This window comes from Echinops telfairi, unplaced genomic scaffold, assembly GCF_000313985.2.
Source record: "Echinops telfairi isolate 266 unplaced genomic scaffold, ASM31398v2 ScPeMD7_4225;HRSCAF=4972, whole genome shotgun sequence".
Classification (NCBI taxonomy): Eukaryota; Metazoa; Chordata; class Mammalia; order Afrosoricida; family Tenrecidae; genus Echinops; species Echinops telfairi.
The window spans coordinates 15,965,852-15,991,433 of NW_022108124.1; the positions used below are offsets into that span (position 1 = coordinate 15,965,852).

General features: G+C 45.9%; 1 protein-coding gene across 1 annotated transcript in view; it reads right to left on the reverse strand.

Moving 5' to 3' along the window:
- ULK4 (unc-51 like kinase 4) overlaps positions 1-25,582 on the reverse strand; it is a 606,607-nt gene that overhangs the window by 577,557 nt on the left and 3,468 nt on the right. The window contains exons 3-9 of the mRNA XM_030886939.2: positions 23,937-24,036; positions 21,401-21,540; positions 17,558-17,720; positions 11,828-11,929; positions 11,082-11,165; positions 9,031-9,106; positions 7,528-7,623 (exon numbers count right to left, since the gene is read on the reverse strand). Coding sequence (XP_030742799.2) covers positions 7,528-7,623; positions 9,031-9,106; positions 11,082-11,165; positions 11,828-11,929; positions 17,558-17,720; positions 21,401-21,540; positions 23,937-24,036 — 761 coding nt within the window. The remainder of the gene's footprint in view (positions 1-7,527; positions 7,624-9,030; positions 9,107-11,081; positions 11,166-11,827; positions 11,930-17,557; positions 17,721-21,400; positions 21,541-23,936; positions 24,037-25,582) is intronic.

Below are 25,582 nucleotides of genomic sequence, written 5' to 3' on the forward strand. Positions count from 1 at the left end.
CGGGAATGAAATAGAATCCTTGCCTCACACCATTAAAAAATTTTTTTCAAAATGAATTAACGGCCTAACTATACCAACTAAAACTATACCATTCTGAGAAGAACAAGCAGGAGCCAGACTGCCTTCCAACAACAGGTGATCTAATACGATTAACAAAAGCACAAGGAGCAAAAGATAAACTTTTGTTCCTCAAGAGACTTTCCCAAAAAACATGAAAAGACTAAGCTGATTCCCGGTCCTCCTTAAAGACCCCAGACCCTATTCCCACTGATAGCCAGGCACCGTCTACTTTCTTCACCGCACTTTGCTGAAGTGCCCTTATCTTCAGTGATCATCTCAGGAAGGTGAGTATCGAGCAGGACCATGATATAAGAACCATCTGTTCTTAAGTGGAGCTAGGATCTAGTGTAAGCCCAGAACTCATTCCTGGATCCATGTTTGGGTTTTTGGTTTTTAATCTGCGGGATTTGGAGTTAACACATATGCCATTGTACAATTGCTTCCACAATCAGTCTCCAAACATACGTTTCCTTCCTGGGCTTCTTGACATCATCTGTTCTTATTCTCCCCACACCCCTCTATCTCCCCCCTACCCACAAACCCTTGTTATGTTTCCTTTCTTTACAGGCTCAATGTCCCTGGGTTTCACTTACTGAAAATGGAGAATCACATTAAACAGCTTCAAGAGGGTGAGCCCCAATGGAGGCACCCCTCTGAGATACCCCCTAATGTACACAAGCATAAGCAAAATATAACAGAATAGTCAACACAGGTTTGCCTGAATAATACGTCCCTTAACACAAATGATCCAAAGATGACAGTTAGAAAATTTAAATATGGTGAAGAGAAGGTATCTGAGCTAAAATTATGAACCCCCAATTTGCAGAAGGCTATGGAGGGCAGTGGGAGCCAAAACCCACCTACAGAGTGTCCAGTCAGACCGAGCCAGTGGCAGGTCCGCTCAGCCTTACTATCGGCAGAGACCACTGTCATCTTGATTCTGCTGGATCGAACTCGGCACTTGGCCAGGTGACCTCCCTACAGACACGACCTGGACGTGTTCTGAGTGCAAGCATCTCTCAGTGGTTCCAGGACAGAAATCTCTTCCCTGGCTTTTTGAACGTCATGGGGGTCTTCTCCCTCTCACGCATTATTTGTATTTTCGTCTTCATACTAATATGATCTTAACCTTACCTTACCTTAGGGAGATTTGTTTTTTTCTTCTGCTGGGTTTCCCAGCTGTGAAGCACAGGAGGCGTGGAGGTATAATGATCATAACTGATACAAGGTGTTACAGGGAATGGAGGGGTGGAAGGTGGGCGATACAGAGGGAAGGGGGATTTCGGGAATACATAACAAAGGCAGGAGTGACCATGATTGCACAACTCATTTAAAGGTGATTTAAATATGGGGGGCATGGGGAGAGAATAGATGTGGTGCTGATTGTACAACTCCCCTTGATATAACTGAACAATTGAACTATTCAATTGTATGATATGCAAATTATGTGCCAATAAAACTGTTGGTGGGGGAGGGGGAAGCTTGGAAGGCCCCCCAAAAAACCCAATGTTATCTAGCATTCCACATTCTCTTCTGAATGTGACTTGAATTTCTTTCGCTGTCCTGCTGCAACCACTGTTCCATGATTATTAACAAAAATGTACTTGCATGTGCACAAATTACATTTTTATAATTTCCACCAAAAAAAAACACGTGGGAAGACCAGCTACCAACTGAGAAAATCCAGGTATGACCTCACTTTCTGGCACTGCACTTTACTGTGCTTCACAGACCGTGTGCTTTCTACAACCCTGTGTCGCGCAACTCTTTCTATGTCATTCGTCCAATGTAGGTGCTCCCTTTGTCTCTGTGAAACCTTTTGGTAATTCTCACAACATTTCCAAATTTTTCATAAGACTAGTGCACACTGACAAAACGACAGTATAAACAAAGCTTTTTTATGTGCACAGAGAAACCCAAAGATTCATGAGACCCACCTTCTTGCAGTGGTCTGCAGCTAAGCCCACAGTACCTCCAAGGGATGCTCCCACACTCCGAAACCATACAAACCACTAAGAATATAATGACCAAAATATGGAAGAGGCATCGGGCACAGCAAAAGACAAACCAATCAGAAAAGGAGCAAAGGGACTTGATATTTCACCAAAGAGGAGATTCACATGCCACCAGACAGGTGGAAAGATGCTCAGCATCATTAGTCACCAGAGACATAAAACAAAACCACAATTATCACTGTAGTTCCAAAAGGATGATTTTTTTTAATGTATGTCTATCTAGATAAGATAGGTGGGATGAACAATCCGTAGACAAAAACAACGGGACTGATGGCTCTGGGGGGACACAGGAGAAGGGGAGTTTGGAGAAAGGAAAGAGGGGGATGTCAACAAACCCAAGGACAAGGGAACAACAAGTGAACTAAAATCAATGGAGAGAGGGGTGTAAGAGGCCTAGTGGGACATAATCAAGGGCAATGTAACAGCAAGGAATTACTAAACTCGAGTGAAGGCTGAACATGATAGTGGGACAAGAGGAAAGTAAAAGGAAATAGAGGGAAAAAACTAGGAGGCAAAGGACATATAGAGAGGTCTAAATACAGGCATATACATATGTAAATATATTTATATATAATGAGAGGGGAATAGAACTATGTACTCATATCTATATATTAAGAATTAAGGTTGCAGATGAACATTGGGCCTCGACTCAGGTACTATCTTAACACAAGGACACTTTTGTTCTAATAACCCAGCATTCGATGATGGTCACCTTCCTGATACGATCCCCGAAGACAAAAGTGGGTGCATAAGCAAATGTGGTGAAGAAAGCTGATGGTGCCTGGCTATAAAAAGATATAGTGTCTGGTGTCTGAAAGGCTTAAAGATAAACAAGCAGCCATCTAGCTGAGAAGCAACAAAGCCCACGTGGAAGAAGCACACCAGCTTGTGTGATCATGAGGTGTCGATGGGATCCAGGTATCAGGCATCTAAGACCCAGAGTGGGACCCAAACCCCATCTGTAGGCAACTGGACATCCCCTTCCAGAAAAGTCACAGGGAAGAGATGAGCCAGTCAAGGTGCAGTATAGCACCGATGAAACATACAACTTTCCTCTAGTGCTTTAATGATTCCTCCCCCCAATATCATGACCTCAACTCTACCTTACAAATCAGACTAGACCAGAAAATGTACACTGCTACAGATAAGACCCCACAACACAGGGAATCCAGGATAGATAAATCCCTCAGGGCCAACGATGAGAATAGAGATACCAGGAGGATAGGGGGAAGGTGGGGGAAAAGTGGGGAATCAAGCACTAGGATCAACATATAACCCTGTCCCAGGAAGACGAACAACAGAAAAGTGGGTGAAGGGCTACAGAAGACGATGTAAGATATGAAAATAATAATCTATAAATTATCAAGGGTTCATGAGGGAGGGAGGCCGGGGGAGGGAAGGGAAAAAAAATGAGGAGTTGATACCAAGGGTTCAAGTAAAAAGAAACTTTTTAAAAAGATGAGAACAACATATGTACATATGTGTTTGACACAATGGATGTATGTATAGATGGGATTAGAGCTGTAAGAACCCCCAATAAAATAAAAAAACTAATGTTCTGCTCTGTAAACCTTCACTCAATTGACAATAATTTTTATTAAATAAAAATGCAATGCAGATAGCCTACCAGAAAAAGAAAAAAAGAAAATGCTTTGAAAATGATGATGGCAACATATGTGAAAATGTGCTTGACACAATGGAGGAATGTATGGATTGTGATGAGATGTAAAAACCCCCAATAAAAGTATTTAATTAAAAAAACATTTTTAAGCCCAGCACATAGCAAATGTTGTAAGGATTTTGGGAAATTGGAAATAAGCTGCAGCCACCCCGGAAAGTAGTGTAGTGGTTCCCTAAACAACCAAAAGTAGAATGACTATAAGGTCCAGAAATTCCACTGGTAATTAACTAAGGACCTGAAGGCAGAGACTCATTCAAATAGGGATTTGCACATCAATATTCATTGCACACTATCCACAATATCAACAAGTGGAAACAACGTCGATGACCACCCACAGGCGAAACGGATAAACAAAATGTGGTACAGATATACCCCTCAGGATCTATGAAATCTTGATTCATAGCGGAGCTTTTAGAGAGTATGCTGAGGAAAATAAGCTAATCACAAAAGACGATAGGACTTCTCTTGTGTAAAAACACAAGAGAAAGCGAATTCATAGAAACCAAAGTTTACAGTGTTTACCTAGGGCAGGAGGGCAGGAAAAATTAAAAGTTAATGATCACAGTTCATTACTGTAAATGCCTTCAATGAGCTGTATGTCTGTAAAAAGTTGAAGGGGGAAAAGCTGTGTGATGTATTATGACAACCAAGAAATAAATATGTAAATCAGAGAGTAGCTGCCGAGGCTGCTTCTCTACAACCGAAGTCCCCGTGGGCTCTGGCTCCTTGGTGGGAGTTTAGGTCACGGTTTCATGGGACAGCTCTGTCAAATAACCTAACAGCATTTTTCTGTTTTACATCCTAATTCTTTGGGTAGTACCTGGAACCTTAAAAGCTTGCAAGGATTAGGGAGCTGATATCAGGGGCTCAAGTAGGAAGAGAATGATGATGGCGGCATATGTGCAAATGTGCCTGACACACTGGAGGAATGTATGGATTGTGATAAGAGATATAAGAGCCCCCAATAAAACTATTTAAAAAAGAAGAAGAAGAAGAAGACTACACAGCTTGGAAAAAAAATAAATACATTTTGTAAAGTTTTAAAAATTGTATAAAAGTAGCATTAATTACACTGTCAAAGGCAACATTAAAAAAAATATATCTATAAGGTTAATAATTTTGTTACTATTGTTAAATGGGGTCCTCATAAAAATTGTTTTAAAGGTATAAATGCAACTATTTGTAATTATGTAAACAATGCTATTTAAAATTATATAGAATCTGGGAATAGCAATACCAAAAGGGTAGGGGGAAGGAGGGGAGAGGTGGGGAGGAAGGGGTTACCGGTCACAATGAATGGCACATAGCCACACACACCCCTCCAAGGGAAGAACAACAGAAACAGAGGGAAAGGGAGACAGAGGTAGGTGTGAGATATGAAAATAATAACAATCTATAATCTATCAAGGGACCACGAGGGCAGGAGGGGGAGGGAAAAATAAGGAGCTGATCCCAAGGGCTCAATAGAAAGTAAACATCTAGAAAACAATAAAGGCAACATATGTTACAAATATGCCCGATGCAATCGATGTATGGATTGTAACATGAGTTGTGAGAGTCCCCAATAAAGTGATCTTAAAAAATACATAAATAAATAACTTGCAAAGGGAGAATGGGGAGCTGATCGCATTGATGACTGTGTAACCCCACTCAATGGGATTGAACAGCAGAATTGTATGTGAAAGGATATATTGGATTGTGTTAGATATGACACCAAAAAAAAACTGTTGGAGAAAAAGAAATAAGGGTTCCTGGCGGGTATGGTGGGTGAGGAGCGAGAGGATAGTAGGGAGCTGACATCAAGGAGTTTAAGAAGAGAGAAATCGTTTTGAAACTGATTGTGGCAGCAACACTGCTTAGTATGATTGCACTATGGAATGTTATGGCAGCTGTGAAAGCCCCCATAAAATGATTTAAAACCAAAAAATGCTTTCAAGCAGCCACCCAAGGAGCACTCATCCCGAGTCACCTGGAACAACAGGGAAAGGAGGGTCAGAAAGAGGAGGGAGTTGTGAGATGCATGGCTAACTGCCTCTATGAATAACCGCCTTTTCCCATAAGGCCAGGAGAACTAGAGGGTTCCCAACTACTATAAGGGAACATTTTGATCAAAAGGGGAAATCCTGACCAAAAGGGAGGAAATGTAGAACAGAATTCCAAATTCTCCTGGATGCTAAGCATTTGGGAACCAGGGAGGGAAAATAAACCCCTGAAAGTATTGCCTATGATAATTTATAAAATTTAAACCAAAAATATCTCAAGGTCTTCTTAAATTATACAATAGTTTATCTTAAGTTGGAGGAGGCAGAAAAGAGCCTGCCTTGAATGGGATGCTTTCGTAAGATCTATCTGTATGGGATCCGAACGACAATGGCAACTTGAACGACTGGACCGGAACCTTGGAGAGTCCATGCTGACGAGGGAAGAACAACTATGAACGGAGAGTGGGACTATTGGCCCAACCTGAAGAAAGCCGCCAGCTTCACTAAATGGAGCATGTGGAACCTGTGGACTTGGTATACGGTTTGCTGCTTATATTCTCAATAACAAAATAAATAACATTTCAAGGGGAAAAAATGACAGTATATGTTAAGTGGAAGACTGGAGAGGGACACGGGAACGTAGTTTAGTATTGCTACACCCGAGGTGTGTTTTCATTTTCCCCCTGGTGTTGCCCCGCCCGGACTTGCAGGCTTTGAGCCCAGAAGTGAACACGGGGTACAGACAGAAAGAGCTCCCATAGAAGCCCTCTATTTCTGGTCTGAGCAATGGGAAAGGCGCCCCAATGCCATCTACACATTAGCTTCTTGAAGGACACTGTCGCCAGCCATCAAAAGGTAGGAGCTAAAACTTAAACCTCTCTTTAGTGCCCCTCAAATGGGTCTTTGTCCAGTATGACGCGCTCCCTTACACCTGTAAGAAAAGAGACAGAGATACAGGCGCACGCGCGAACACACACGACAGACAGACAGACAGAAGGCCGTGTGGTGATGACAGAGGCAAAGACTAGAGGGATGCAAAGATTCCCAGGCTGCCAGCCAGCAACACGAGGTCAGAGACAAACATGGCTAAGACATCCCCCTCACCCACAGCCTTCGAAGCACGTGGCCTTGCTAACCACCTTGATCTCACACTTCTAACCTCCAGACCTGGGAGAGAATCAATTCTATTGCTAGAAGCACCCCCAATTTGAGGTACTGTTCCAGCAGCTCTAGGAAATGAAGACCCCCCTCCAAAATCCCTGTGGCTGGAAGTCTCCTGACTTCTCGTCTTACTCACGCTGCAAGTGCAGCGGATGCGGGCAAGAAAGCTAAGTTCACTGGCACCACGGAGGACCCAGGCTGCCAGCAAGTCTATCTCAACGCTGTCTGCCCGATGATCTCATCGGGGGTACGAAATGCGGCAAAATCACTCCCCGGGGCTCTAAACATTTCCAGCCCGAATGAGCACACATGACTAATGTTCGCATATGACCTATGCCAAAGCAAGGCACACGCCTGGAAGGCAGGGAGCCACTGTTTATGTGAGGAGAACTGATGATTCCCACACTAAATCACGCACTAAACAAAAAAGCAACACCAAAAACACAAAAGTGTCATGACGAAGCTCTTCCCCGAAACCCTAACAAGTGTTCGGTTTCCTGGTGTTATAAAAGCCTGGGACCGCCCGTCCTCGGCTGCTGGATGAGGAGGGTCGTGGATGACTTGGGGGGACACTGAACTTGACAAGCTGCAGCAATGGCCCAGGCGCGCAGCACACTGCTCTTATTACCTGAAGCTGGAATCCTCGGCACTGGTGGAGTCCCGGTCTTTTCTAGTGAAAGCATCCTTCCAAAATGAATGCTGGAGCAGGCCGGGCCACGACAATCTTTACAAAACACAACCGATAAAGCGGTCTTAACGTGACTGGTCATGGAGAAGCCCCACGACATGGCCCCAGTGTGTGCTCTGCAGTATCCTATCTCCTCATCTCAACATCTCTCCACATAAAGAACGGGTTTGCTTCTCAAAAAGGGTGCTGGGAACGGGAATGGGAAATTCTACTGCAACGTAACAGATACTAGCGATCTTTGTTCCAAAGACAGGCCAGCGTCTGATTCTGCTAACCCCGGCTGTTTGACACATTTCCCCTGAGCAGCTTCCTGTGTACAACTTCATGCAGACTCAAGAATAATTAGCCTCGTGCCCGCATACAAGTCACACCTGCGTTTGGAGGTTAAACTCATGTGACCTGCGCTAGCTCGTGTACATTAAAATGACATTGCGTTGCATCCAAAACCCAGATTTATTTGCAAAACATTAACTTTTGCTACTAATAGAATGCACCTATAGTCACATGCATCAGGGTGGGAACCTGAGTGAATTTTTAATACAAAAGTTATTTGACCACTTGATTAGAATTGTCTGCATTGGAATAAAACCTCAGATCAAAATTAAAGCATGGCTGATCAAAGAGGAAGAATTAGCAACCACATAGACTAACCCCCTTTTACACAAAGGCTCACACAATTCACTGCAATAAACAGAAACCGTCAATACGTGAGATTGGTTTTTTTCCCATTGAACATTTTGACAGAAATTTAAGAGTTCAAAAGGAAGCCCCCTTCCAGTGAAGGTGGCAAGAGTGAGCCGTGATCACTCCTCCCTAGAATGTCCCCCTTTGCCATGCCTCTGACCCAGCCATCTCGCTTTCAGAAACTTCTCGGAAGGAGCTCATTTGGACAATGAACAACAAAAGCCCACAAAAGGCTATTTACTGCAGATTTACTGTACACCGAATCAGCCCATCTTCTGAATGTTCACTGTTAGAGATTATTCCATGTACATTTTCAGTTAGCTAGCCTGACTAAGCAGGTCTTTATTAATATGGAAAGTGTCCCCTAACAGCACAAGTGAAGAAGGCAGGTGCGGAGTGGCCCCAATGTGTGTCTTATCCTGTCACTAGATAACCACATTTTCATCTTTAGTGCACCATTTTAAACAATAATATTAAAATATTCCATTTATCGTTATTACAGTCTCTTGAAATAGCACCCTGAGTTCAACAGTCTAAAACAGTTTATTTGGGCTTCACACAAACATGTCACCCTCCAAACTTTCTCATGATTTAAAAAACACCTGCAAGCAGAGAGTACCAAACATTCTTCAATCTAAAGTCACGCTTTCAAAGGAATACTTTTAACAGCTCCTTTGTATTAAGAAGAGCACTGCTTTAGAAAACACAAGGAACATCTTTTAATTCTACTATTCATTCACACTAAAATATTGCCCATACCTTTTCTGAGGATCTTTTTGAAGTAAACCTTCCAGCAAATTAATAAAGTCTGGAGAAGCTTTAGGAAGAGAAGAATCTATATGCAAAGTAATTTCCACAAAGGAAAGAAAAAACAGCAGTAAGTAGATGCATACGTAGCCACGAATATAAGACCCTAGATCGACATGTAGAGTAAAAGTCTTTTAAGTTCATAAATTGGTATTTAAGAGAACCCTGAATCCACAGATAATAATTAGCCTGCATTTAACACAAGGTAGAGGGGAAGGGCCAAAGAGTGTTTCTAAAACATTTTCCCCTAGACCACAAAAAAACCATGCATCTCAACAACTATGTCTCCATTCACTTTCTCATTGCTGAGTAACCTCAGGAGGGGTCAGCAGGTTGACAAACCCCTAACTCTTGCCTTCAACGAGGGACATGGGCGCCTCCTCTGAATGAGGCATCGTGGACATTGCCAGCTTTGCCTTATCATGCACCCTCGTTAAAAGGCTGGCAATCCCTCTTCTCTCTATGTGGAAGGCCTTTGAAATCGGGAACTCATGAAAATCACAGTATGGTGATTTTGTAGAATCCCATTAAGTCTCCAAAGGACTTGTCTTTCTGGACACACACCACAGCCCGCTCGCTGGTCTACGACGAAAAGTGTCCTGGAAGAAACTGGCCAAAGGCATGGCCATGCCTCCTGGAGACAAAGCAGGTGGTGCGTACGGGCACTTTCCCCCTCTCCTGAAGGGGAAGGTGCCCTCATGAAATACTGTATATGCTCAAGTACAAGCCGACCCGAATATCCACCGAGGCACCTAATTTTACCACAAAAACTGCATTAAAAATGTGCTGGAAAACTTGGCTTATCCTCGAGTGTATACAGCGAGCATGGGGACCCGGTGATAGCTTGACTGGGTTCCTATTGAACACTTTCATTTTCAGATTTCTCTTCCTTATAAAATAAGTCTGTAAGTCTTCAGCTTTAAGGAGAAAACAATGAGACCAATATTGTGACTTTACAAAACAAACAAAACATAACGATGGGTTAGGAATGATTGAGTTTTACAATAAATAAGGTAAGGTTAGTGGGGAGGGGTGAGGCAATGTGGTTCCATGACACGTTCAGAAAGGTACACAAAATATCAAGCATCAGGTTTTCTTTTGCACCTAAGTAAGTTTGGAAAGAATGAAAGTATCTGATAATCCTATTTTCTCCAGTAACTGCCTGCAAAATGGCTTTCTTGTAGAAACTCAAAGCACTAATTTCTATAGAAGCCTGTTCCCTTTTGCGTCTCAAGATTCGCTCATTTTGTGCTGAACAGAAAATGCTTCCTTATATTATGGTTGTGCCTTCTTTTGCTTCTCTTCCCTTAAAAATATCAATAGGCGATAATTAATAATTAAGACTAGCTACAATACCTTTAAAATACAACTATCTCTAGTACAAACGATGTTTAAAACATGTTACCATCAAGGTACTAAACTGAAGTCTGAAAGGCCCGCTTTGTCTCTCCAAACCCTGGGCAGAAACACTGGGCAAGACAGACTCACAAGTAAGTCATACACACACATACACAAAAATCACACATACAGATGTGAGTGTCTCAAATCTACTCAACCGGACTTCCTGTGGTAAAACAGCACAAAATAGCTTGTACTTTTAAATGAGGGAAACAATTAGTAGTGCTTTATTTTCCATGTTGTTTCATTAAAAAGGGGCAGGGGGGGGGGGCAGAAAATTCATGGCCACGGAGTCTAGGCCATCTCCTAGCCACCCTGTGGGACAGGGTAGAATTACCCTGAGAGTTTCCAAGACTGCGAATCTGATGGGAGCAGAGAGCCTCCTCTTTCTCCCACAGAAAAGCTGGTGGTTTCAAACAGCCAACCTTGCAGTGAGCAGCCCAACGTTTAACCCACCACACCAGCAATCTTTATTTTCTAAAATCATCAACTTGAGATCAGTTGTAAAATGTAACTTTGGGGAGCTATGACTCAACTTTTAAAAAGAGAATAAAGATATAAACAGTGTAAAATATAAATTAACTTCTTATCACAAGGTAACTTACCTTTTGGAGCAGGTGGTGAAGGATCTTGACGTAAAATCTGTTCAACTGATCCTGAAAAATGTTCTGAGAAAAATGGAGGCTTCCCTAAAAGAACATGAAAACATGCAACATTAACACTCGCTTGCTGCCACCAGCAAGCCTAAACTAACCTCAATCACAGGCATTCCAGGATTTCATAACGTACAGATAATACATGAGTGTAAATGTATGCACATTAATGCTGAATGCTCATATGTACCAGGCACACTGCCCGTATCTCTTTATAATTCAACAGTTATCAGCCCAGCAAATATACAAAAATCACTACTATTGATAACATGACTGCAAGCGCTACTTGGGCCATTCAGCACAGGTCAATTTACAGTCACCAAGTACCTTCACAAGGATTTCTATAAATAATCACAATTTAATACAAGGGGGAGGGGGCTTTAAAAAGTTTGTGGGAAAAATGTAATAAAAGACAATGCAATCTTTCCATGAACTTTTTGAAGCCCCTCATAGGTAGGTACCGTTCCACATTTCAGAGGAGCATCATGAGAAGTGCCTGCATGTTAACAAATTCCTAGGAACCTGCATATGACCAGGAACCAGGAAATTCAGCCAAATCACGGCATATCAAGATTTAGTCAAACAAGCTTTTGTACATCTGATAGGGGAGGTGTTTGCAGCGGATGCCAGGTGTAACCTGTTTGTGGGTCTGGTGTTTAAGTCTAGCTCTGATTTTAACAGGACCAGGAAGCAGTCACCTGAAAACATTTCATAAAGCAGACAGCCCAAAGACCAGAGGTCACTGGTGATGGAGAAGTCGGCGCCCCTCAGGACTTCCGGTGCCGTATACACCAGACATCCTGCAACAAAGTAGACAGAACACTGTCATTACGCATTCGTCCTGCCCCAGGTCCAACCTACCTGGGAGAGACAGGTGAGATGGAAAATAAGGGAAGCAAATCGCACACAGGAAGGACAGTGTATGGGTGCTTCACATTCGGAAATGTTTCAAACTTGAAGGAGCATTTTGAAAGGGCACATATAGCAATATAAACGGATGTTGAAAATACACATTAAAGAGAAGCATGGTACATGTAGGTAGTTGGTTCAATAACTTCAATCAAACCAAAAACCCAATGTGGGAAAAGGTATAATGCTATTTTCACTTCTTGTGGCCTCTGAAATTTTGTAATCCCAGGGGCTGGATGGACCCTGAAAGATAACTGAATTATACCGTGAAGTCTTAAAAACCAAACAACAGCAGAATTTCACCAGTACAAAAGCCTGCTCTGTGCATCACGCTCTTTTAAAAACTAAGTAGGAAGCGCCCACCCCCACCCCCCACGAGGGGAAGGCACGACAGAAACGTGGGTGAAGGGAGACGGCAGATGGTGTGAGACAAGGAAACAATCATAAGTTATCGTTTATTAAGGGCTCACGAGGGAGCGGGTGCAGAGAGGGGGGAAGAGGAGCTGATACCAAGAACTCAAGTAGAAAGAAAATGCTTTGAAAAGGATGATGGCAACCTATATACAAATGTGCTTGACACAGTGAATGGGCGGATTGCGATGAGAGCTGTAAGAGCTCCCAATCAAACGATTAATTTAAAAAAGAAAGGAAGAAGCCCGGCTAAGATGAGGCCAGACTGACTACAGCGACGCAGGCGATGGGCCTGGAGACTGGGGACCAGTGAGCTTACAGGGACGAGGAGAATCGACTGAAAAGCAGCCGGGCAAGGACGGTGGGGCCATGTGATGCCCGGAATCGATGTGCTGAGTGGCACACAGGCAGATGGTAGAACCGGTGGCACGAGTCGCTATGCCCCTTCAACACAATCACATCAATCTACTTCCAACTCTCCGTGACAGGACAGGGCAGAGAAAAACTGCCCCATACAGTCTTCCCAGGCCGTAATCCTTTACACCCAAAAAAAACCAGACTGCCACAACTCTTTTTCCCAAGATCTGGTTCGTGGGTCAGAACTGCTGACCTCACAGTTGACCTGACAGTTGACCACTTAACCACTGTGCCCACCAGGGTTCCTTGGCAATTTCTAAAGTCAAGAACAAAGAGCCTGCAGTTTATACCACTACTATCTGGATGGGCTGGGTTGGGCAGTTGGAAATAACTCCCAAAACCTGGCTGGCCTCCGAACAAAGGCTTACTTACTGCTTTCACGACATGCCCACTATGAGTCAGCTGAGGGGCTCCGCTCCTCACGGTCCCTCAAAGGCCCAGGCCGAGAGAGGCTCCCACTCACCACCTGCTTCCTCAGGCACCACGGCCGGGAAACAAATGTAGCCAGGTGTGCCGGTTCTTCAACTCCCCACCCCACACCGACACCCGTGACTGCGCCTCACTCATCATTGGCTTTGACCGGGAGGAAGATGTAAGCTTAAATGATCACCATATGTAGAACAGGAACTATCTAGGGACCAGCAAGTGTCTAGGAGGTAGAGGGGGCAGTGGGGGTGGTTGTAGATGCCATCTGGGGGTCCCAACAGCTATAGGGTGCACCGTGCCGCATGCACAAGAGCACGAAACAGCGCCTGGTCCTGTGCCACCCTCACAAAGGTTCAGAAGCCTGAGCCCACTGCGGCAGCCACTGCGTTGGGGACCTTCTCCTTTTTCACTGCCCCTCTCCTTTACCAAACATGCTGTCCTTCTCCAGGGCCTGGTCTCTCCTGACAGCATGTCCAAAGGATGTTAGAAGTCTTGCCTCTAAAGAGCACTCCAGCCGGACTTCTTCTAAGATCAGTTGATCCTGTTAACAGCCCGTGGTACTTTCAGTATTCTTCCCCAGCACCATAATTCAAATGCATAGATTCTTCTTCTGTCTTCCTTAGTCAGTGCCCCACTTTCACATGCAGATGAGGCAATGGAAAATCACATGGCTTGGGTCGAGTGAACTTTAGACCGCAAAGTAACATCAGTGCTTTGCAATACTCCAAAAAGGTCTTGTTCAGCAGATTCACCTAATGCAATGTGACACTGGATCTCTTGACTGCTGTTTCCATGCACACTGATTATGGATCCAAGTAATACAAAATACTTGACAACATCAATCTTTTCTGCCTAAATGTCTCCCAGAAAGGATGTTGTTTATCTACAAAGCAAGTAACCACCAATGACTTTTTGTTTTTAATTCTACGGAGAGAAAATTTCCAGCAGTTTTTCCTCAGGGTACCACTGTGACTAGACAAGGAGCATCGTGTGTCCAGGTACACAGTGTAAGAGCTCTCTTTTGTAATGGACACTCATTCATTCTATGAATACCTGCCCACACTTGGCTAATATGTTAGAGACAGAGAGAAGATCCACTAGATGGCCAAGTAGCTGCCCACCACTTAATAGGCCTCCCCAATAGAAATATAAGCAATATAATTTAATTACATAAAGATATAATTAAAGATGAGATCACATGGGCCCGAAATTCAATGATTCTTGTTCTTCTTAGAGACAGACAAATGCAAAGGGGGGAAGCTACACAAAGACAGAGGCCGGGATCAGAGCAGCCCTCTCCAAGCCAAGGGTCAATGACTGATGTGTGCACAGACCATGAAGGTAATAGAAGAAAGGAGAAAGACCTATGTAAGTACTCGGTCCAGTGGAATTCGGCCAAGCAGGCCGAGGAAGACCGAAGGCTTCCTTGAGGAGAGCTGAGCCCGGGAAAAACAAAGGGAAGGGGACTTCCGGAGAAGGGAGAGCAAGGTCAGCCACCGTCCGACACACACAGGACAATGGGGACACAGTGTGCTGTTGGAACACAGACACTGGGTGGGAGAGTGGGGGGGTCAGGCCAGAGCCACAATATTCTGAGCCCTCTGAGGAGACAACACTGAAACAGGTTTCACAGTGCAAAGATTTTATCAAAGGAAATGCCCATGAGAAACCCTGGGGACAGGGGGGCGGGGCACTGGTCAGACCTCGGGGCAAGTTGGACCCCACAAGTGAAAGAGAGGGAAGGTTGGATCTAGACATGTTTGGGGTTCAGCAAGGTCATGGGGACTCATCCCCGGAACAGATCTGCCACACTCAGTCACTGGCTGGGGACAGCCCACGGGCAGCATGGCCTCAGTGCATATGCAGTGATGGGCAGAGTAGTCCTAGGTGGCGGCCTTGGGCAGACCACGGTGTCTGTAGCCACCACAAAGTGGGAGTGAGATCATTAAAGTTTATTGTGCCAAGCTGGCCAATAAACACTTGTGGGATCAATTGAAGGGAGGAGAGATAAATGACTCGGTGAGCCTCGCCTTTCGAGTTTTCAGGTCTCTTGCTTTGTGATGGTCGGACCAGGGTGCAGCTGCCTTGGCCAGTTCCCTGCTTCAGCTGGCAAGGATCACTTCCTGCATGACCTCCCTGAGGAGAAGCCACATGGACCTACCCTGATGCCAGCACTAAGATGCTTACATGCTCACTGATTTGGCTTTCCTCCTGAAGTCAGCATCATTACGTGTGTTTCGTGAGATGGAGGAGGACTTTGTGGATTGGTGTCAGACATATGGGCTAATGTTGGACTTGTGGGCTTGGGCAGCACTGGGTTGGGATGCTTCCTTAATGTGCACTTAACCTTTATATAAAACTCTGTCTTATACATATGAGTTTCTGTGGATTTGTTTCTCTAATATACCCAGACTAACACAGGGAGGCAGCTAAGGACCAGATCTGGACATCTACCCTCTCGCCTACTGGTGGTAGTGGGTCCTAAACCTGAAACTCATTTCACGGAACAGCCCCGGCTCCCAGCTCTTGTCAAATCAGCCCACATGAAGCCAAAAAAGGAGCCCGGTCTGGCCTACACCCCAAGACTCCTCTTCAACTGGGCCACTTCATTCCTTTACATGACTCGACTGGCCCTGCAGCTTGGGACCCCTGATCCAGCTCCACCCCTTACTTTTATTAGACAAGAGCAGATCAGGACTTTTAGAAGATAGGCGACAGTAGTCTCAAGGTCACACGGGCAGACGCGAAGCCAGGACTGGAACCTGGGTGTCCTGATTTGAAAGCTGTTGTTCTCTGAAATAGCACCACGGTGGTTTTCTCTCCTTCTCTTACTTCTCCAGTGTTTCAAGCAAGCACCAACACTGACAGTCTCGGCGATGACAGACCAACCTTCAGCCTCACCACAATGCCCAGCCATTCACGCATGCCAAGAGGCAAGGTGTCTAATGACTTCCTATTCCCTGCGCATCATCTAGACCGCCCTTAACCTGCACATTCTCAAAAACAGACCTAAGTCTGGAGAAACAGGAGCGGTCCCCACGTTTGCTGTGTGCCAACAGGAAGCGACAGAAGGACTTTGCCCGGCGGCTGGTAATGAGGGTGTCCTTCCAGGCCTGGCCGAAGAGGCTAACCTGCACCCTCCTGGGGGTCTTCTCAGAGCAAGGCTCAGACGTCACTCAGAGCAGGACTGGTGCTAGAACCACTGGCCTTGTTCTCCACAGCACAGAGGACTCCAGGGGCGTGCTTCCAATAAGCATTCCTTAACATGCTACTAAACGAGTCAATGAAAGATGCTTTCACAAAATGCAGGTCGGGAAGAGATTGGGGGACCCGCAAACCTTTCTTCATGTCCTGTACAGGGCTGGTCCTAAGAGATGAGTTACACAAAATAAGGTCATGTTTATGGTGCCCGCAGGTAACCTGCTCCTCCGTTCCGGCCCCATTCCTTGGACCCCAGGCATCACCTAACGACCAATTCCTCGCCGGCAGCGCCTTCCTCAACCGGCACCCAACCTAACCGTCAGCATCAGGGGTACCACAGAGCTTCAGCACAAGGAGCCTGAGGAGGAAACAGATCTTGATGCTGCCCCACAGAGGGCTGATTGTGAGAAAGACCATTTCAGAACGATTACTTCAACACCCTAGGTCTCAGCCCACTGTCAAAATGACCAGCCAAGAATGCCTCCCTGGAAATGCGCCTAATTGCAGGGTATTGGCTCCTCACTGCCGTTGGGCAATGTCTGCGACGCGAATGTGTGCCAGGCACTCCTCTGAGCACCGAGTGGACATCCGTACACAAGACGAAACCTCTGCTCGACGTTCTCATGAGCTCCGTGGCGTGGGAAGCCCAGAACAAGACACAGGCTTTGCTGGAGGGCGCCCTGCTTGCCAGTGCTGGAGCCACACAGACACCCTTAGGCCAGGGGCAGAGCCAACACCATACCCAGACCTGGCAGTCCCTGCTGTGGGTCATCTGCTACCCCAAATCCTGGAGATTCGAACTCACCCCACGGTGCCTCAGACGAAAGGCCCGCGGCTCTATTTCCAGACGCAGGGAGCACAGTTCGGTAGTCTTCACAGGACACACGGGGGCACCGGGAGATGCAATAAACTCCGTGTGTGTGTTATTCCGACTTCTCTTCGTCATTAGGGTTTTCAAGAAATTAGTCAATTCGCAAGACAAAAGATCGGCGTTATTGCCTAAGTATTGGCCCGGGCGAGCCACGGCTGGAGTGAGCCTCCCCTGAGGCCCCCAGTCCACCTACCTTTCAATCTGCTGTGCATACTCTTCTTCAGTCCGCTGTCCCCGCTGTCTCCGCCTCCCTCGTCTGCTGTCACCAAAGCAAAGAACTCTTCCAAATTTTCACCTTCCACCTTCGCCAAGCAGAAATTGCTGAATTTCAATGTGCCGGGCCCTTCCAATAGGATCTGTGAGGTTAGAAATGAGAGGTTCTCAGGGGTAAATTCCATTTGCATCCCCTTCAGGGTCCCTGAACGCAGGGGAGAATTATTTTAGCACTTGACTCTATTGCTTCCTCACAGGTCAGATAGCAGAATGCTTACAAATTGGTGAAGGTCAACAGGAAAATAGCTATTTTAGGAATCATAAAATCAAAATCAAAATGTCTATTCTAGGATGGGTCTAATGACTACATGATGTAACCACAGAAGAGCACCCTGGGCAAAGGTCAGCAAGCTTTTGAGACAGAAGAGCCAATCCTGTCTCATGCCACAATTTAAAAACTATTCAAGAACCATAAATATATTTTATAAACAAAGGAAATCAGCGTTATCAGAATTAATGCCCTTACGGTTTTTGCAGTTTTACTTTAGAGCCACATGTCATTTCCGGAGCCGCAGTTTGCCGACCCTGCCCTCGGCAGTAGGGGAAGAGAAGTGGACGGCTCTATAGCTGCCAAACTCAGAGAGCCAGAGGCGGCCTGGGAATCAATCTGCCTGAGGCTTTGTGTAATCAAGAGGGACAGTACAAGGAGAGGGCTTCAAAGAGTTCATGGAAAGAAAGAAACTGAAAGCTAACAGAATTTTTCCTTGAATTATTTTTGGAGCCCCCTCAAATAATGTAGGATGAAAGCCCGGGTTCAAAGTAGAGACCTGGATCCGAACCCCGGATCCACCGCTACCTAGCAGTCAGGTTCTCCCGAAGAACTTCCTAAGTCTCAATCTCTTCACCTACAAAATGAGCCGAATAATTCCTAACTCTCGAGACGGCTGTTGGATGGAGATCACAGCTGTAAAGGGCCGTTAGCCCTGATGAGCAGGCTCCTGCTAACAGAATTGGCGACCACAGCGAGCTGCTCTGTGCTGCCCCCGCACCAGGAACCACAGCGCTGGCTTCCGCGTTGGCCAGCAGAGTCATGGAAAAACTGCCTGGGCAGTGGCAGTAGGCTAGGTGGCCTTTTTTCTTAAAAGCAATTTCATGCTCCCCTTTCTAACCACAAACATCGCAGTGTGTCTGTCACTCTGCATCAGTGGCTTTGAGGCCTTTTTGAGCATGAGAATGCTCAAAAGGAACTACTTGTTAAAGCGTAGACAACCGGGCTTTAGAAAGCTTAGAGTGGGTTTCTTAATCAATATGAGGGCGTTTTCAAAGAAACTCGAGGGGGAAATTCCATGACCGTGTAATTCCATTTTCCCATGATGTTTGAAGCCCCTCATATGCCTGGCTTAGAGCCTGCACTCCTAATGAGCCCCAGGTACCGCTGGTGCTGTCTGGGGAACACACTTTGAGAACCACTGGCAGAGGTCAGAAGACCTTCTGGTAAAGGACCAGAGAGTAAATACTAGACTCTTCGGGGCTGTGTTAGAGTTGTCTAAGGGGCCTAATACAGTCCGACTACTCCACGCTGCCACAACCGCACAGCAGCAGCCAATGACAGCACAAATGAGTGGCCGTGCTGCGAGCCACAGGCGCAGGCACCGGCCCAGCCTCTGCTAACCCTTATTCTGGGAATGAACTACCGTAGACATCCAGCTAGACTGCCTCGATTACCAACAGCTGAGTTCAGTGCGGCTGGAAACCAAGACACCAAACCCGGGGCCCATGGGATTTCCAAGGCTGTAGTCTTTTTTTTTAAATTGATTGGAATTAATACCTAGATCAGATCATTCCATAGTTCAATCACATCCAGCAGACGTGTACATGTGCTACCACAATCGGTTTCCAAACATTCGTTTTCGGTATTCCGCTTGAGGCACGCAGACTGCCACATCTTTCTCCCACAGGGTTTGAGCTGCCGACACTGCAGTGAATCGAGGAGCACTTAACCGCTGTGCCACTAGGGCTCCTAACACTCTTTATACCCACTGCTGTCAAGGTGACCTGGCTCCGACCAACCCCCTAAGACAGAGCAGACTCGCCCACAGGCTTTCCTAGGTGGCCTCCCTCGCAGGCTGAGGGAGAAAGATGAGCCCCCAGACTCGGAAACCCAGAGGGTAGTTCGCCTCTGTCTTCGCAGGCCCCTGACAGGGTGCCTATGGATTGAAAGCCACTCCCTGGCAGTGCGCTTGGCTTGGGGTGGGTGGAATCTTTGCAGAAGCAGCCCCGGTGGCAGAGTGGGTGGCGCACGGAGCTGCTCACTTCCAGGTCGGTCCTTTGAACCCACCAGCCACTCCCCAGGAGACCTGAGGCTTTCTGCTCCTGGAAAGATCTACAACCTCCGGAACCCCTGGGGGGCAGTTCTACTCTGTCCTAGGGGGCTGCTGTGAGACAGAGTCGACCCCGTGGCAGGGAGGCTGATCTCTTGGTTTTAGAATCTTTGCAGAAGGCTCTTTCTCCCACAAAGCGGTTTGGGCGGCCGACCTTGCACATAGCAGCTGAGCACTGAACCACCACACCACCAGAGCTCTGAGACAACGCCAACCCAGCAAACCTGAGGCACTGCACCAACTCTGACTCACCACCTGCTTCTGTAGAACCGTGAGCTAAGAATGGATTTTACCTCCTGAATGGCTGCAAGGAAATGAATAGGAAAGTAACGCTTCTTTACGCGTAAAAACCTGACGCGTTTCAAATCCCGGCGTCTGTAAATAGAGATGTGCTGGAGCACGGCCACGGCGTGTTCACATGGCACCCACGGGTGCGTCCAGTATTCTGACGGTTACATGCTTTGGTTGCAACCAGATTCGGGAAGCCTCGGGTGTTGCTATCTGGCCCTTTGCAGGGCAAACGCACAGGCCACAGTGCTAAGGAAACGGCAAAGTCAACAATGGGATCAAGAGCGGCACAGAGCCACTGTCCTCGGAAGCTACGTTTGTTCAGTTTTCAGTTCGACCAAATGGAAAAGGGCTACCATTGCACGATCAACTTAAAGCAGACCCAGGTATGAACACGTCAAACAAGAACTTCCATTTATTAAGCAGGGTTTTCATAGAGCTTGGAGGGATGCAGTAATCTCACACAGTTGGCTTACAAATGTAAGCAGGCAAATGCTCAACGTCTCATGGCTTTGCACGTCCAAGGACAAAGGAAAAGAAATAAAATCTCACACCAGGAATCTTGCTAATATACGAACATAGAAAATTAATTGGCATCGCTGATTTGGAACACAAGAACTATCAGAAAGGATTCTACATCTGTCACCTTCATCCAGTGCTTAACTCTCACAACCACCCTGAAAACATCGCTGTCCGTTTCACAGACAAGAGAATTCAGGCACACCGCCTCTAAGAATCAGCTGTGACTGTGACTCAGGAACTAAACTGGTCTTCGTGATGCTGCTGCACTCATTTAGTCAGGGACAGTAACCCCCAAGAGAGGACGCGTGTGACCCGCGACATCAGGAATCATAGGACGTAGCCCGAGAACTGCCAATGACAACCTGAAACAGTGGTTCCTAATTGACTGTGTTCTGCATTGTATGCGCTAAGAGGATCCTATTTCATTGACCAAACTTTAGCAGCAAGAGAAATCAATGACTCAAGGAGTCCTGAAAGGGAGCCAAATAGGGTGCTCACACAGAGTACCACATAGTTTCACATTTCATGACGTCCACCACCACGACTTGACCTAAATGTCAATAGCCGCTTCGAGAAAGAACTATACATCGAGACATGAGCAAGTAGGAAAACCAAAAGTTTTCATCACTTACCTTCCCGGGAGAGATGTCGCAAAAAAGAATCCCAAGTTTATGAAGGTGATGTAATCCGGTAATCAAGTCAACCCCGAATTCCCTCACGACGTCTTCTGGGAGGTTTTCGTCTTGAGCAATAACCATTTCTAAGGATCCACCTGCAACGAGTTGATTCCCGGCGCCCCTTTCAGACCAGCAACAGCACCCCACGCCTCCTCCAGGTTCCCTGATGGCAGGCACTGAGCCCCGACACAGGAGCAGTCAGCACACCTGGCAGTCTGGCAGGAGACACGCCCCGGGGATGATCATGTAGGCCCAAACGCCACACACACACACACACACACACACACACACACACACGTCTCTGTCCAGGAGTGACACTGCTGGGTGAGGGTCAAGACCCACCGTGAAGGCGCCAACTCAGAAAACCCACCGCCCTCAAATGGATTCCGACTCACAGTGACCCCATAGGGCAGTGTCGGACTGCCCCATGAGTTTAGAAGAGGCGGGAGTAGAAAGTCTCATCTTTCTATGAAGAAGCCGACAGGGGGCTGGGCGGAGATTTCTCACTCCAGATCCCTCAGGAAATTAACAGCAGCCCCCCTAAAAGAGTGGGGGGTAGTGCTAACCCAAACCTGCACACAGAGAGCACCCTAGTCATGACTCGTGTGCCAAGTTAAATCAAGTTGTTGGTTCTCATGTTATCAGGTGAGAAACTGTTCCAACCATGGGCGTAATTTAGAGCTGAGCCGGTACAGCTGGTCAGAGGTCAGAAACAACTGCAGCAAAAAGCAATCCTGGGAAGGAATGTCGCTTGAAGGTGGCATCAGCTTGTCCATCTCATAAGTAATTCAACTATAACCCTCTCCTTCAGGTTGAGAAGGGGGCCCTGGTGACCCAGCAAGTTAAGGGTTGGGCTGTGTGGTAGTTACATCATCTGGTGTCAATTGGAGCCTTGAGAGGATTAAGAGTGAAGGGGTGGAGTCTAGTCTGCCAATCGGATTATAGCCAATGAGGCCTCTGGGTGGCCATGGCCTTCTCCTGAGAATTCTGGAAATTACTGAATTTCCTCCATGGAGGCAGGAGACATTTTCCTCTCTCGGCTCACTGCCTTGGAGACTCTACTGAAAAGGGTCACTCCCTGCAAGGCATCCCTAAGGAGAAGCCACATGGACCTACCCTGATGCAGCCAGAACTATGGACCTGGAGAAGCCATGGGGAGACCCACACCAGTGCTGAGATGCTTACAACGCCACTGGATCTACACAACTTCCCACCCACTGGCCTATGATCTTCCTGCATTTGGCATCACCGCATGTGTTCCGTGAGTCTGAAGAGGACTTTATAGACTGCTATCGGACATATGGGTTAATATTGGACTTAAGGACTTGATCTGGGCTGGGCTGTTTTCTTAAGGTACAGTAGCTCTTGTATATAAAGCTCTTTCTTCTACACATGTGAGTTGTCTATGAATTAGTTTCTCTAGTGTCCCTGGACTAACAGGCTGCTAACTGAAAGGTCAATGGTTCAAAGCCACCAGCTGCTCCATGGGAGTGCCATCATGCTGTCTGCTTACATAAAGAACCCTTCCCAAGCAGCTCCAGTCTGCCTGAGAACCTCCCTACGACTCAGAATCCACTCAATGGCAGTGAGTGGGGTTTGAAAATTAAGAAAAGCAAAACGCAAGTTTTAATCCAGATAACCTCTTTTATGATTAAATGTTATAATTGCTAAGGCAAGATGCATAAAGTTCACAATAATCATAATATAGTAATACTTAATGATCCTTTATTACCACTCAGTGTATAAACAGAATACCATTAATGATGGCACTTGTTACGATTTTTTTTCTATTAAGCTCTGAAGATACTGACATTAAATATGCGGACAATACCTACATATTGAAGCATAAATCTATCTCATATGGAGGGGTCTCAAAAAGTTCACTGAAAATGGAATGGAATTTAGCCCCCTCACAGAGTCCTCAAAGGTTTTTATCAATTGAGCCCTAAACATATGATCTCTAATTATTGCTGTGTGGTCGTATTTATATATGTCTTTTTAAAGTGCAAGCATCCTTTTTCATAAAAACAAAATGATGATAACTTTTTGTATTATAACCAAAAGAGCTGCTGTTATTGGTGAAGTGACTGGTGCTTTTCTGTACATTGGTTAACAAATTAGTAGCTAATGGGCTTAAAATGTCTGTTTCAATTTATTGGGGAAGAAGCCTGTTTGAAAAATTAAGCATCACTTAAAACGATTTCCAAATTTTTACGTGAGGATAATTACGTAGTATTTTATATCAAGGTAAACTCTAATGTGAATGTTACCTGCCTCCCCTCTTCCCAAACACCTTTTCTCTCTGCCTTTCTGAAATAGCCAACAAACCAAAAAAATGTCAAGCTACTTTAGTGAAGAATAACAGCCTTACAATATATCGGTAAAGGGAAACTCAAACAAAACCAAATGTACACCATCCGGTTTGGTTGGGTTTGGTTTTCAACACTGCATGAGCTGGCTACATTCACAAGTGCTGGCTGCACACGCTTACCTGTGCACAGTTCCACGACTAGCCAGAGATGATTGCTGGTTTCATACCACTCGTGGAAAGTTACAATATTCTTGTGCTTAATTTCATGGGTGAGACGAACCTATAAAAACACACAGTATGCACTCCTTAGGACAAAAAGTTCCTAAAACCTGTGTGGTAGTTACATAATCCAGTGCCAAGTTGAGGGCATTACGAGTGAAGGGGTGGAGTGTGGCCTGTCAATCAAGATATAACCAATGAGGCCTCTGTGTGGGCATGGCCTTCCCCTGAGAATTCTGGGAACTCCTGGATTTTCCTCCTTGGAGGTGGGAGGCACTTTGCTCTCTCTGCTCACTCCCTGAGAGACACTGTACTGACAAGACACATGGTGCTACGCGCTGGGAGCTGGAGAAGCCACATGGACCTACCCTGATGCAACCAGACCTCTGGAGCCGGAGAAGCCACGTAGAGACCCCTGCCAGTGCTGAGATGCTTACAACACCACTGGATCCACAAGACTTCCAACCCACTGGCCTGTCATCCTCCTGTGTTCAGCATCATTGCATGTATTTCGTGAGTCTGAAGAGGACTTTATATTGGACATATGGGCTAATATTGGACTTATGGACTTGAGCTGGACTGGGCTGGGACGTTTTCTCAATATTCCATTGCTCTTGTACATAAACCTCTTTCTTATTCACATTTGAGTCTCTATGAATTTGTTTCTCTAGTCTATCTGGACTAACACACCCCGTATCCATGAATAAACACTGAAATACACAATTGGGAGATGGGTAATAAAATGGTGGTATCCTATGCAGCTCATTTAAAATGCTGATTTTGAAGGCAAATAACATGGAGAAATGCTGATGATGTAATGCATGGTCTTTAAAATGGTCTAAAAACACTTAGGTACGCATGTATCAGTGCAAAAAATATATATAGGAAAATGACTGAAAGGTAAGACACCCTAGTATCTGCACTTATGGGTGGAGCTACTGGGATCATTTTATTTTTGTCTCCATCCTTCAGTTTGGGATACTAAATACACACTGCTTTTATCATCAGGGACAAAGAGATCCAGTCCTTGATTCCTCTTCCTCCCTGAACTGCTCCCTAATCTGCAGGCTCACAGATACAAATATCTTCTTCAGACACCCACCTGGATATCCGATGACAAAAATCAAAGGCTGTCATCTTCAGAAAAGCAGACACCCACCCTTCTCGTTCAGAACATGCAGTGGAGTCGAACTATCGACACACTACACTCCCGGGGCTCCTTTGGATCCCCAAGGAGCACATCAAAATTAAAATGCTCAAGTCCACCACCGTGCCAGGCGGTCTTCCCCCCTTAGTACAGGCATCTCCATCCATCCGCCACCTAAACCCCAGCCTGTGTGTCTTTGGCTTCTCTCACGCTTTATCCCCAGCACATCCGCACACCGGCAAAGAAGCTCTACTTTAAAGAGGTCTCCAAAGAGCCTATCTGTGGGGTGAGAAGCCAGGGTCATGGCGGCCCTCGGAAGTGGGGGGCCGTGGGTGGGAGCTGGTTCCTTGGGCGTGTCCGGTGTTTGAGACTTTGAACACACAACTCTGGTTTGAAGGCCTTCCCACAGGTCAATTTGACTGGACGTTGAGGGGCAGTGACTTCCTGAATGTGGCTCTTG